The sequence below is a fragment of the Chlorocebus sabaeus genome, chromosome 22 (genome assembly GCF_047675955.1).
Source record: "Chlorocebus sabaeus isolate Y175 chromosome 22, mChlSab1.0.hap1, whole genome shotgun sequence".
Lineage (NCBI taxonomy): Eukaryota > Metazoa > Chordata > Mammalia > Primates > Cercopithecidae > Chlorocebus > Chlorocebus sabaeus.
Genome location: NC_132925.1, coordinates 33,299,141 through 33,313,069, shown reverse-complemented (window position 1 = coordinate 33,313,069; position 13,929 = coordinate 33,299,141). Strand labels below are relative to the sequence as shown.

Below are 13,929 nucleotides of genomic sequence, written 5' to 3'. Positions count from 1 at the left end.
CCCCATAGGTACACGTAATAGGGTTTAAGGGACTTATCAAGTAACTGGCATTATCCTGAGATGACTAGTTTCATACGGTTTTACAGAAAACTTTGTTATTTTGCTTAGTTAATGAAGGAAAAGTTCTCCTATTAGAGCATTTTTTCCCCTCAGTCTATTCTCCTATTTAGAATGCCAAATAGTTCTTACATTTGGCATTTCTATTTCCACTTTGTCTATATTTGGAGAAATCTAAGCTGTGCATTTGACTGTAGCAAAATAATCTGCGGCTAGAAGTTTCCATAGAGCCTTATACCACAGCTTAGAAAAACTGCTTGCCTTAGTTGGCTAAACAACAACTTTAGAGCAATTGATAACCAGCTATTAGCTTAACTTGTCTGTTTGTATGTTAACTATGCGTACTAGCTAACTAAAAAGGAACACTCCAGTTTTCTAAAATCGAAAACATCAGGAGTAGAGACAGTCTTCCTATGAGAGGCATAACAGAGGAACTTCTTTCCATGATATTGGAACTCATCCAAGGCAAAATTGGAAGCGTTTTGGACCCTTTTTCAACTTAGATCCTTGCTGGGGTGCCAGGCGTTTGGTCTGGCATTCTTGGTCAGCACTGTCATCTCTCACAGGGCTTGACCACTCTAGACCCACTATGATCAGCCTGCTTCAGGCCTAAGGTTCTGGATCCAGACTGCCTGAGTTCAAATCCTGGCTTCTTCATTTACTGGCTCTGAATTCTTGGTAAAATTGCTTAATCCCTCTGTGCCTCAATTTCCTTAACTGTCACTTGGTGATAATAAAGTGCCCACTGTTGGGGGGCATCAGATGAGATAATCTACTTAGAGTGCTTGCCATGAAAGGCAAATGGAACCATGCTTTCTTTCAAATGTATCATATGCTGCTTTCTTTCAGTGAATGGAAGAGTTTGACACGAAGAGGAGTTTGTAAGCAAACATCAAGAAGAAGCTAATTAGAGCACAATGCTTGGCTCACAGCAAGTACCTGCTAAATATTAGTAACTCTGATTTGATAAATTAAGTGAGCTGCTAATCAGCTAATGTATACTTTCCAGGTATAATATTCACTTGTAGCCTGGGGGTTTTGTTTTTAACTTTTATTTGAAAATAATTTCAGATTTATAGAGAAGTTGCAAGAATAAGAACACAGAATACCAATATACTCTTTAAATAGATTCAACCAATTGTTAGCTTATTACCTCATTTGCTTTGATCATTCTCACTCTCTCCATAAAGATGTAATATATATGATATATACGTATCAAGATACACACACACATATACACACTTTTTTTCCTGGACCATTTGAAAGTAACTTGCATATAACCAAGACCTGAACTTTTATTCCTAAATATGTCAAAAAATATTCTCTTACATAACCACAATGCAGTTATCAAATTCACAAATTTAACATTGATGTGATATTCTTATCTAATCTACTATCTGTATTCCAGTTTTGTCAATTGACTCAATAATATCTTTTATTGTATATTTTTCTGCTAGTGTAATGTAAGATCCTGATTGAGATCAGGTATTGTCTTTAGTTGTAACATATCTTTAGTCTCCTTCAATCTGGAATACTTTTATAAATTTTCTTTGTCTTTTATGACACATTTTAATAGAATGTTTATTGTGGGAGGTTGTCTGATTTTTCCACATGATTAGATTCCAAATATGCATTTCTGGAATGGTGCAAAAGTGACATTGTGTCCTTCTCAGAGTGTCACATCTGGAGGCACAGAAGGTCCATCTTCTCCTTGGTGATATTAATTTTGATCACCCTGTCAATATGCTTGATTTCTTAATGTATATCTACTATTTTTTCCACTTTAACTACTAAGCAATTTGTGAGGATACACTTTAAGGCCATGCACACATCTTCATCCTCATCAGATTTCTGCATGTTAGATTTGACATTCATCGATGATTCTTAAGCAAATCTAGTCTTTAACATGATGTTTGCAAAATGATGATTTTCCAACTCCGGCACTCCTCCATATTTACCAGCCAGCTTTTGGCATTTTGCTGTAGTCAAGAGTTCTTTCTCCCTTCTACTACCAGTATCTGCTAATGGCTCCTTTACCAAATGGGTGCTGTTTTCGTAAATTTGTTGAATCGCTGAATGTGTATCCACAGGTGTTTAGGCCCTTCCTTCCTTTATCAACAGGGACTCAGACATTTTTATTTTTTCCATTGGTCTATAATTCATTATTCTTAATAATTTTGGTGTTCAAATTGTCCCAGATTTGGCCAGCAGGCATCTACTGTTTTTGAAGGCAATATCTGAACTCAAAAGTTTCATACAGGTCATCGAGGCAGTTTTTTCTGAGTCAGAGATAGACCCATATTTTTAAGATACGTAGTTGTATCACTGAGGTAGCCATGAAATCTTTCCATGGATGGAGTTCATTTTGCAAATAGTCTCAAAAGTCCATGCTGGCTTTGTTTTCTTTACTAGTTCAAGAAGAGAAAGAACATTTGTTTATTGTAAATCTCCTGCCATTCTTTTGTAGCTGTTTCACAGAGAGCGCCACAAAGAACAGAATTCTCAAGGTTCAACCCCGCTGAGAGAGGGAAGGAAAGCCCTGTGTCATTAGGGGCTCCAAACTCTTGGCAAGGGAAATTTCCTTGGTCAAATTACAGCACGATTACCTCCTTTTTCCCCCCAAGGGACATTTTACTGGAAAATCAATGCTACAATAGCAGGAAAACACTTGATAATGTTGTATCAAAGAACATTACTCCTGCTTTTTGTTGCACCTCAAGATTTATTTTAAGCATTACATTTACTTTTTGATAGAATGTTTAAAGCTGTTTCTAAATCTACATGTTAGGAAAAACTGACCATCTACAGTGAGTATTTTCTGGTCTAAAAAATATACATGTTGCCTTTTTGTTGAGTTTTAATTAACTAGGAAAATAACTGACACTCTACCAGCACCTATTACATGTGTGTTATTGATATAAACACTGCAGTTGTACATTTTGTGGGGTAAATTATTATCTGATTTTATGGATGAGGAAACTGAAGCACAGAGAGTTGAGCAACGTTTCCAAAGTCACAAGGTATCCAAAGTCACACCGCTAGTGGCTGAGGGAGATTTGAAGCCAGTCAATATGGCTGTCAAGTCTGTGCTCCAAGCGTTACACAGAGACAGGCATGGGATTAACATTTCTGGAAGTGATTGACCTACCTCAGATAATGAACAAACACAACAAGCAGGCATCCCAAGTAGAAGGACAGGAAGATGAAGACACTGAAAAGACTGGATTTCACATAAACAGATTCTGAAGGGAGAGAAACAACTTTGGTCAGGTCGTCCTGTGCAGAAAAGAAGACTCTGTCTGAGACAGGACAGCTTAAAGGGCCACCCTCCGTCATGTTGATTCTTAAGTCCTAAGAAATTTTTATTCATAGCAAAACTGCTACTGGAGGTCCCCAGACATCATCCACAGTAGCTACCTTTCACAGTGATGACTTCCCAGTAGAAGCTGGGAAGGGACTGCCTGTCTACAACTTCACGATTGAGGTCCCTTTGTTTTAGAAGGGGTGTAACAAAATGCTCTGATTCCCTTTTCTATTTCTAAGGTAAGTATACTTTACTTTTCTTATGACAATTCTCTCTGGAAGGATGACAGTAATATCAAATGATATGACTGATTTTCCAACACAGGAATCTCTCCGATGAATTCTGGAGCCAACACTGACCTTTAATGGAAGGAACAATGGTCACTTTGAGGTTCTTCTTTCGCTGTAGATTCCAGGTCTGGTTTTCCTTTTCTGGTTTAAAAAAAAATAAAAAAAGAACAAAGCACAATGAATCAGATAATGATTTTTTGGGTCCCTTGTCTGAACAATTGTTCAAAAAATGTCCAGAATTAACTTTGATTGCTGAATCTTATTTTAGCAAGAACTAGAGGAATATCTAACCCCCAAACCTTCAAACCATCTGAAATCTCTTTTGGTGAAGGAGGCTAGCGTTAGACTCTCAATTTGGCCTTTGCTTGTGTGCATTTTGGTATCACTAACAGATGCAAAATGTTTGCAGCCTCCCTTCTCCAGTGAAGAGAGGTGGACCCTTCCCCTGATATCCACAGACATGTGAAGAAAACAGCTGTGAAAACAGAAGCTACCTCTTCCTTTGGTTTGTATGTTTTTAGCCAGTACAATTTTTTCCCTCTTATATAGTCATGAAAGGGCTTGTAGTTTACCAAGGAATATTTGACATTGGCAAAATTTTGGAGCCATGTAATTAAAAGGTTAAAGAACATACTAGGAGAAATTTCACCTAAACATTCATACCAAGGAAATGATGTTACAATCAACAGTAAACACACTTTGTGTTGGTCACATGTGGTTAATCCCTGGCTAGTGGTCTACGTTTTCAATCATCAGCCTATTCTGCCCTTAAGGTAGCTACTGAGTAGTTAACTATAACTATCTGTACTATGCCTAAGAGCTCCCATACCCCTTATTATTGGGATAAGTTGTTGCAGTTGGCTTTCTTACTATTTTTCAAGGTAAAATTTTTGGCAACTGAGATGGAGAATGCTGAATTTTTCTTGTCCATCATTGTGGAAATGATGACTACTGATAAATGTAAGTAGCTACACGGCTACCGGCTACCACCCCACCTTAGGAAATGTACTTTGATTGCTGTGTAAGATCATTACTTCGTGGTAGCAATTATTTGTTGAGTAAAGGACCAACTGAGTGAACTTATCTTCCATGGTCTGAGAGAATACAATGCTTCAAAAAGATGAAATGCACTAAATGACATTTTGTAGTATCAATAATACCTTTAGATCTGCTACTTTCTATCTTTTGTTTTTTTCTCAAGTATCTCTCAGATGCCTTTCCCAGTCATACTGATGGAACCAACTCTTGCTTAGTGGGAACTAGAGGGAGGTTTCAGCTTCCCTTTCACTCCGTTCCTTCAGGTTTTTCTAAGTAGCCAAGTGTTCCTCACTAGTTCTTACCCTGAATGAAGAAAGATCCTCCACAGGCATAATCTTCAGGCTTTATCACAAATACCACGAAGAACTGCTCGCCTGGAAAATCCTTCTTCTGCATAAGACATAACAACCTTATGATAGGTGGTAAGAAAGAGCTAGAAGGGAGAAAGTCCCTGGGGGTGGGGGCAGAAAGAAAGAGGAAAGAGAAGAAAAATAAAGTTCACCCCTGCCCTCTAACTCCTTGGAAAGGACTTTCACATACCTGCGATCTACTCCAGATTATCCACTCTGAGATAATTGTTTTATCCAAGAAATTAAGGTAAATAGATACACATTTCTGATTTCAATCAATTTTGTGCCTATTTGAGAGCTTAGAACTTTAATAAGCACCATACAAATAATATGTGTATAGCTATGTTTAATAACTAATGCTTACATGTTAAGTTTTTATTTTAGAATCTAATGATAAATAACTTTTCTAAAATTGACACGCTCAGCAGTTGAATAAATAATTTAGGTTAGGGAGGCAAAGGACTCAGTTATCATCTTGGCTTTGAGTTATGCTAAGTGTGTTTCTCTATGTGCCCATTTCCTCATCCATGAATGAAGTGCGGTTGACAAGATGAACTTTAAGGTCCATTATAGTTCTACAACCCTGTCTTAAAAAAAAAAATCATCCCCAAACTTCTGGTGTCATGTTCAGCCCAGTGAGAAAATGACTTTTTTTTTTTTAAAAAATTTCAGGCATAGACATAAATCGTTCTGTTTGTTTGTTTGTTTGGTTTTTGAGACGGAGTATTGCTCTTGTTGCCCAGGCTGGAGTGGAGTGGTGTGATCTCGGCTCACTGCAACCTCTGCCTCTTGGGTTCAAGTGATTCTCCTGCCTCAGCCTCCTGAGTAGCTGGGATTACAGGGGTGCACCACCACACCCAGCTAATTTTTGTATTTTTAGTAGAGACTGGGTTTTGCCATATTGGCCAAGCTGGTCTTGAACTCCTGACCTCAGGTGATCCTCCTGCCTCGGCCAGCCAAAGTGCTGGGATTACAGGCATTAGCCACTGCGTCTGGCCAGACATATTAGTTTTTAAACCAATCAGAAAGGAAGGAGATCCTAGGCACATCATGGATGGCCATCCCTTTAGGATGCTGGCTCAGTCAGTACACTGACTATCTATTGAGCATTATCATTGGCAACAATGCCCACAGAAACAATGTCTCACCTGCAGTGTGATGGCAGCTTTCTTGGTCATGGACTGATAGACACCATTAAATTCCACATCGTGGTCAAGATCATACACCGGGCACTGCAGCATGCATGAGGAATAAAAAGCAAAGCATACATAATGTCGTGCAATGTCCTGCCACACATAGGTCCTGTCAGCATCTTTCTGCTTGGATCACAGAGCAGGGGATCCTTATTAACCAGAAACTAGGTAAAGTTTCCCCCCTTGAACAGTCATGACATAGTCTTCCTAAGACTTGGGGCCTCGTCCTCTAAAGTCAAAGTCACGTTATATTGAAGAGAACTATAAAACTATTGTCTTAAAGTGTATAACACTTTTTTCAATTTTCATTAACATCTCAGGAGACAGAAAGAACCCAATGTTATAATAAAAATTTAAAAACAGAACAAATGGTAGGGTTCAATTTTAGTTTTCTTGTGGAGCCCACAACTTAGTCTTCCTGGTTCTTTGTTACAGTCCTTCCCTGCTTCCTCCCTCCTTTCCTTCTTTGCTTTGTTGATTTTGGTGAAGACTTAACTATTCTTTACTTCTCCAAATTAGTGTCTGCAAACACAGTCTGCCCACTCGTACTCACAGATACTGTTCGTGTTGTTTAGTAGTTTTGGAAGGGAGATTCCCAGTAAGAGGACGGCATGCTTCGCACCCTTCTCTTTCATTTGTTTTGGAATCATATAATGCTCTATAGTAGAAGGTTGGCGAGTTACCAGCACTCACCATGATATTCTGGACTGAGACAACAGAACATGGATAAGCCATTTCAGACACCACTTTAATGACAACTGAGTCCACGTCTTTGGGAAACTTGTATAGAAAATACTGAGAATAAGAAAAAGAAAGACATGATTTATATTTACATGAATGGGATTGTTTCCTCTATTAGGCACAAAGTTTATATGTAAATCTCAGTGAATCTCCATTAATGAGTTCAGTTAGCTCTTCATCTCATACATATTGAACAACTAAATCTGTGCAGGGCTGTGTGCCAGGCATTAAGAATATAGCAGTAAATAAGACAAAACAGCCATTTTATGCAATGTTGCTATTTCTTTTTCTAGGGTAAAAGAAATAGTCATTTATTTTGTTTCCTGTTGAAGAAGCATCCTGCCCCCTTCGAATTAAGGATAAGTGAGATATAACATGTGATAAGATTCACTTCTGTGTGGTCAGTGTGACATGTGAAAACTCCATATTGAAAAGCAGATAAGCCTGTTTTTCAATAATTTTAACCACCTTCCCATAGGCAAGAATTTGCACTAGACTCATCCTCCCCTTTGCCCTTTTGATCAGGAAACTTGTTGCTGGCTGGGATATACTGAGAACACACAGAGATTCAAAGATCAAGTCCCATGTAGAGCCCCCAGAAATATGTTCACAATTTTGGGCAGGTCGAGGTGTCTTTTAAAAGTATTTTTCAAATAACACCAGATTTAGGAAACATTTTTAATTGAAAGAGGTTGTACTATTTACCCATGTAGATTACGAGTCCACTGGAAAAATGTATTAACTCTAAGTTGTAAACTTGTTCTTAATGATGAAGAAAGGGGAATTCTGCCAAATAATTATAAACTATGATAACTGGTTGAGAAGCTATATTAAGCCTGTGATTAAGATTTTGAGAAAAGCAACCGAAACAGGCTCCCAAATAAGACTCTAATAAATCTATCATGTACAGAGAGGCAAAACAAGCTAAAACTTAACTGTGTATTTCAACATCTTTTTTTGTTAACCCTATTTTGAGTACCGGGACAATAAAAACGGAATCCTTTTCAAGAATCCAAAGCTTTCTGATGGGGAAAAATTATCTCAGAATTAAGGAGTGTCATTAATGATGCAGTTGGAAGTCTATCCACACCTTATAACAGATGGCAATAACCCCAAGAACCCACTTAATTTTGGAACTTGGCTCAAATACATATAATACAGGGCTCTTCAACAGATGAGGAGCCTGGAATTCCCAAGAGTGTTCTTGTGTCCCAGGAAATCCATACTTTGTAACTCAAGAGCATTACTATGATTACTGTTGGCAATAATGAGCCTCATATATGTTCCCATATATGATAGTAATTGGTTTTGTGCAAGCAGTAAACACCCACCGAAAGTTTTTGACCCCTGCCTGACAATCCACCTTTACTAGAAAGAAGCGAATGACAAATACCCAAAGCAATGGCTGGAATTTAGGATGAAAAATCACTATCTGGGTCCTCCCCAGTTTCTGCAACCTGCTTCTAACTCCTGGAATAGAGGCAGACAGTGATTGACACAAGTTATCTGAGAATGAGCAATCATTTGGGTGAGTTTAGAGAAAAAGAAAATATTTCCTGTAGTCAAAGAGGATACAAAATATAGGTGAAAATGAGACTAGTTAAGAGTAAAGTAAGACTTTCATCGATATCAAGGAACTTGTTTTGTTTTATTAGGTTTTTTTTTGAGACAGAGACTCGCTCTGTTGTTCAGGCTGGAGCAATCTCGGCTCACTGCAAGCTCCACCTCCGGGGTTCACGCCATTCTCCTGCCTCAGCTTCCCGAGTAGCTGGAACTACAGGCGCCCGCCGCGATGCCTTGCTAATTTTTTGTATTTTTAGTAGAGACAGGGCTTCATTGTGTTAGCCAGGATGGTCTCGATCTCCTGACCTCATGATCCACCTGCCTCGGCCTCCCAAAGGGGTAGGATTACAGGTATAAGCCACTGCGCCTGGCCTGTTTTATTATGTTTTATTAGTTTGTTCTAAGTATATTTTAGTCCAGTTTGGGGTTTAGATGCAAATTATTTAAAATTTTTTTTCAGAGATAAGATCTCACACTGTCACCCAGGCTAGGGTGCAGTGGCACAATCATGTATCACTGTAGTCTTGACCTCCTGGGCTCAAATTATCTTTCTGCCTCAGCCTCCTGCATAGTCAAAGCTACACGTGCAAGATTCCATGCCCGGCTAATTGTTTATTTTTAAAGTTCTTGTAGAGACAGGGTCTTGCTATGTTGCCCAGGCTGGTCTTGAACTCCTGGCCTCAAGTGATACTCCTGCCTCAGCCTCCCAAAGTGTTGGGATTACAGGTGCAAGCCACCACACCTGGTCAGTATATCATATTTATTATAGCTCTGTACAGGACTGTTAGACTATACTATTCCTGTAGTTAGAATGAAAGTTATTCCCCCCACCTTTTTTTTAGGTTTCTCTCTTTGCACCTAGTAATTAGTGCTTGTAAAATATTTCTTGAAATTAAATAGTCAATAAATGTTGAGGGAGGTATATTAAGCGCCTTTGGCCCTCTCCTGCCACTGGGTGGCAGTATATATGCATTGCAGAGACTTTCACAGACAGGAAGTTTAAAAGATGTGTGGGAGTTGGTTCATTCAGGCTTGGGAGAGCTGATTGTGCATTAGTCACTTCCCAGTGACATCACAATGGGAGCTTAAAATCAGCCATAGTGGAGGTATTTACACCACAGAAATGGGCAAACGCTACAAATCAGGGCTTTCTCTCTGAAAACCAGTTGTTAACTATTTACCAGCACACCAGTGATTGTAGTATATTTACAACAAGTCCATGTTAATTCCAGTTTTACGACTCCAAAGCAAAGCCTAAGTAGCTATTTATGACCAAAGCTATATTACAGACTAAAGAAAACATACAACAAATAAACTTGTTTCAAACATGCTATTATATAGAGTTTTGTCTTCAGAAGCTTATGAAAGAAAAAAGGAAGGTCACTAGAAATGACACGAGAAAAACAGCCTGACTTAATCCAAGTTTTCATGTATTTATTCTATTTGTGGTTATGGTTTAATGCAGAGCACAACAAAAATATCTAATTCTCCTAATATTTTTTGTCAACATTCGGGCTCTTTCTTTATGAGAGGAGAAACTAATTTATTACACTTATAACATTGTAAACATTAAAATCTGTCTTATTTTCATTGTATTTCCAGGTTAATTAATTGTTTCTGTATCTGTTTGGTGTCATCCTTTTACTCCCTATCCCCACTACCACTTCTCAGCTATCAGGTTCATAAGGGCAGAAGTTATGTCTCTCTGTTCTTCATCTTTGTGTCTCCAGCACCAGGTGCAGTCTAACAAAGTTCTTGGTGCATACTGGGCACACGATTTGCTCAATGAAGGTTGAACCAAGGAACACCTGAAAACAAATAGCATGCTGCCCATTTTATATCTATTAAGGTGATATGATTAAATATTGTGTCCAAAATTCCTGTAACACAAGGAATAAAGTGGAATACGAATATACTTCAAGTTTGGAAAGGTCAAGGGCAACCCCACACACTAACTCTACCGTGGTAACCTGGTTTCACTAACAGGAAGGCACACCAATGGGTAGGATGTTGATAACTCTTGGAACCCATTCACTTACCTGAGGTTGAGAGGGGCTGGCAGTAAAGTGAAAGGCAACATTTGTCCTGAGAAACGTAAGTGGCAGAAGGGAAAGGGGAAAAGTGAGAGAAAAGCATAAGTTAGTAAGCAAAAATTATTTATTTAAAAGAAAGCCATCTTAAAGTAGACTCGAGGAGAGCTTCACCCTTGGTGATGGGAGTTCTCATCCCATGAAACTGACGAAGTAGACTGCCTAGGGAGTTGGTGGTTTCAACGCTCAAGAATGACCAGACTGGGGAAGGGGATTATTATTTTCATGTCTTTAAATATCCATGAAGCCATATCTATATAAGGTAGTCTGTTTACTTTTGTAGCCACTTTTGCCTTGGGACTGTCTTGTGCTTGATTTTACAGTCAAGCACAGGGTTTAGGTAACAGAAGTGGGCTGAAGGAGAGAGGAAACCCAGGTTCAAGGTCCTTTTGGATACTGTAGATACTATTTCAAAATAATTTTGATGGACCCATGGCAAAATGGATCACTTTTTACAAAACACGGTGAAGAGATAACCACATGGGATGGTGGCTAGGGACAGAAACATGCACTTACTATCCCCAAATAGCTCCCCGATGGCTGCCACACTGGCTGAAATTCTCCAATTTAGTTCCCTTTGGGTTAGGCATTGCCTTCCAAGACCCTCCTTTAAAATATAAATACCACCAAAAGAATATAATGGAGGTTTTTTTCTCTTCAATTAGTAATTTACTGTGAATTACATTGTTGGATACTTTCATTCTTCCATGTAAGACAGCAGTGATCTAGGCACTGAAGAAAGGAGAGTGTGAAGAGATAGGAAGCATAAATTGGTAGCATAGGGCTGTCTGCCATGAGCATCTATGAAACAGTTCGAGCGTTTGTCACAAACACAAATGTGGTCTTCTCTATAGTTTTATAAGGACTACTTTGGGCGTTTGCTCTTTCTGGCTCTTGCCTCATTGTTAGCCATGAAGATCATGCACACAAGTCCACAGCAGTCTCAGACCCCCAGGCTGCTGAACCCCACACCTGGGGGTGCATGCTGCTGCCCCTCCAATGTGCCCTGCATTTCTGGGTATCTGAACTTGAACTTCTGGGATTTCTCATTAGCTTCATCCCCTGGGGCTCTCTGAAGATTTTTTCTTTCCACTCTAATTTTCCTTTCATAAAAATTAAATACCTGTTTTAAAATTAATGATTTCTTTAGAAAGGGCATTTCAAGACATTTAAGCAAGAGGTATAATTAGAGGTGTTATTTAGAAGTCATAAAATTTGAGCACTATTTATAAAGGTAATGACCACAACTTAGGCTGTCATCAGGCCGGGCTCGGAATTTAGCTCACAACAATAGATGTAATTTTTATATATCTACTTGCAACAGAAATCCTAATCAATGTTGAGGATTGTTTCTTCTGAAGCAGAACTGAAAACTTCTGTCCGTAAGTCACCTAAAGAAGCCAAAGTGAGTGTCAAACCCAGTTATGTTTCTGCTCCAGAGAATCTTTGGCCAGAGAGTCCTTGGCCAGAGTTGGGACCTGTGATACTGTGTGTGGGCTGGGTAGAGCCCTTTCAGCAGTCTGGGAGTGTCTCCCGCTGTTACCAGGGCAACAGGAGTCCTTCAACTCTCTTTGTTGCCAGATAAGAGAACAAAGAGGACACGATTTTCTTGGCTGGCAGCATGACTTCTCCTGACTCTCTTATCTGCGCCGTCATCTTTCAAGTCCATCGGTTCTTCATGACAGCATGAAATTTGCAGAAGCAACCCGTATTTTTTGGCCATTTTAATTTTCCCCATCATTTGAGTTTCAGTCATAATACGAAATGGATGAAGATTCGGATATTCACTTGCTGTTTTGTTTCTTGTTCTTTATGTTTTATTTGCTAGTACAATGCACGCAAGCTTGTAAAACATGTTACTGTGTTTAAGACTATCATTTATGTCCGTACTTTCTCATGAAGTCGGCAGTATATGCAAAATAAACATTGTATCTGTTGCAGATGAAATATTCTTCTTCCTTCCACATGAACCCTAACAGAGGTGGGGAAGGTTTATTTTATCATGGGTCATTGACAACAGAACAAAGCTAACTGAAGCTCATGGATTGTTAGTTTTAGAGAAAGAAGTATAACAATTTCAACTGATTTGTTTTAAAGATTAAACACATTTTAACATGTTTATGTTATGTTTATTTGTTAAACATAAGAGGCTAAAAACAATTTTATTTCCTTGTGTTGGCTCTTTCAAGAAAGGGGAGAAGGGAAAAAACCCATGGACTTGAGAGACAGAGGTGCAGATAGGGGAGTCAGGAGAAGAGGCAGAGAGGGGCCCACGGGCGGGGTAGAGAGAGGGAGAAGAAATATAGACAGGAGAGTAACCAAGTAGAAGAAAAATAAAAGGGATGGGATGAAAGACTATGTAGAAAGAGAGGCAGGACAAACTTTCAGTAGTTTTTGAGGTGAGTACCAGAGAGGACTGTGAGAGTCACAACATCTTACACATCTTGATTAACAAGCCCCTAGCACAGAGCACAGTGGACATTCAAAACCCCTCCTTTGTTTGTTGAAGGAAATGATATCCTATTATTCACCTGAACTATGAACTTCAGAATGTCATTCCCTGTTACCTCCTCCTGCCATCTGCCATGAACTCCCTTCAGGACTGTAGCTTTCCCACCCACCTTCTTGTCATTGGGAACCGTCCGCCCTTCATTCCTCTGGTCTAAGTATAAACTCCACACTCATGTACCAAATTCCCATTCTTTCTACCATACTCTGGGACTTTGATTCTACAAATATACAACTCTCCCATGAATTTAATCTGCCCTTCTACCTCTTTGTTTATAAATATATTCTAGTCTCAACCATTTTCAAAATAAATAACAAACACCCCACCCAAATGCCTCCCTTTTCCCTGGATCTCCATCCTTTAATGTCATCCTATATCCTTCCTCTCTTCACAAACCAGCTGCTTTTAGGAGTATTCCATGTTTATCTCTCTTTCTCTTTCATTCTTTCCTCCACCCACTGCTATCAGGATTCTTTCTCTACCACTCGCTTGAAATTGCCTTCGCTAAGAGTAACAGTCAGCTCCTGCCCTAGTCTATTCAGGCAGCTATAACAAAAATACCGTCAATTAAGTGACTCGTAAAGAACGGAAATCTATTATTTCTTACAGTTTTACAGGCTAGGATGTTCAACAGCAAGGTGTCTGATGAGAGCCTGCTTCCTCAATGATGGTGCCTTCTCACTGCATCCTCATGTGGCATAAAGGACAAAGGGCCTTTTGGGGGACTCTTTCATAAAGGTATTAATCCCATTCACAAGGGCTCCACTCTCACAACCTAATCACTTCCCACAGGC

The 13,929-nt window shown here is 39.2% G+C and overlaps 1 protein-coding gene across 2 annotated transcripts in view; it reads right to left on the bottom strand.

Moving 5' to 3' along the window:
• Positions 1-13,929, bottom strand: part of SIDT1 (SID1 transmembrane family member 1) — an 88,529-nt gene that overhangs the window by 40,067 nt on the left and 34,533 nt on the right. Inside the window, exons 4-9 of one of the 2 annotated variants that reach the window (XM_007985781.3) lie at positions 10,576-10,621; positions 6,926-7,027; positions 6,188-6,271; positions 4,992-5,079; positions 3,721-3,792; positions 3,206-3,299 (exon numbers count right to left, since the gene is read on the bottom strand). In XM_007985781.3, the coding sequence (XP_007983972.1) occupies positions 3,206-3,299; positions 3,721-3,792; positions 4,992-5,079; positions 6,188-6,271; positions 6,926-7,027; positions 10,576-10,621 (486 nt within the window). Of the gene's footprint in view, positions 1-3,205; positions 3,300-3,720; positions 3,793-4,991; positions 5,141-6,187; positions 6,272-6,925; positions 7,028-10,575; positions 10,622-13,929 lie in introns of those variants that run through there. The other variant, XM_038003345.2, reaches the window with a different exon arrangement.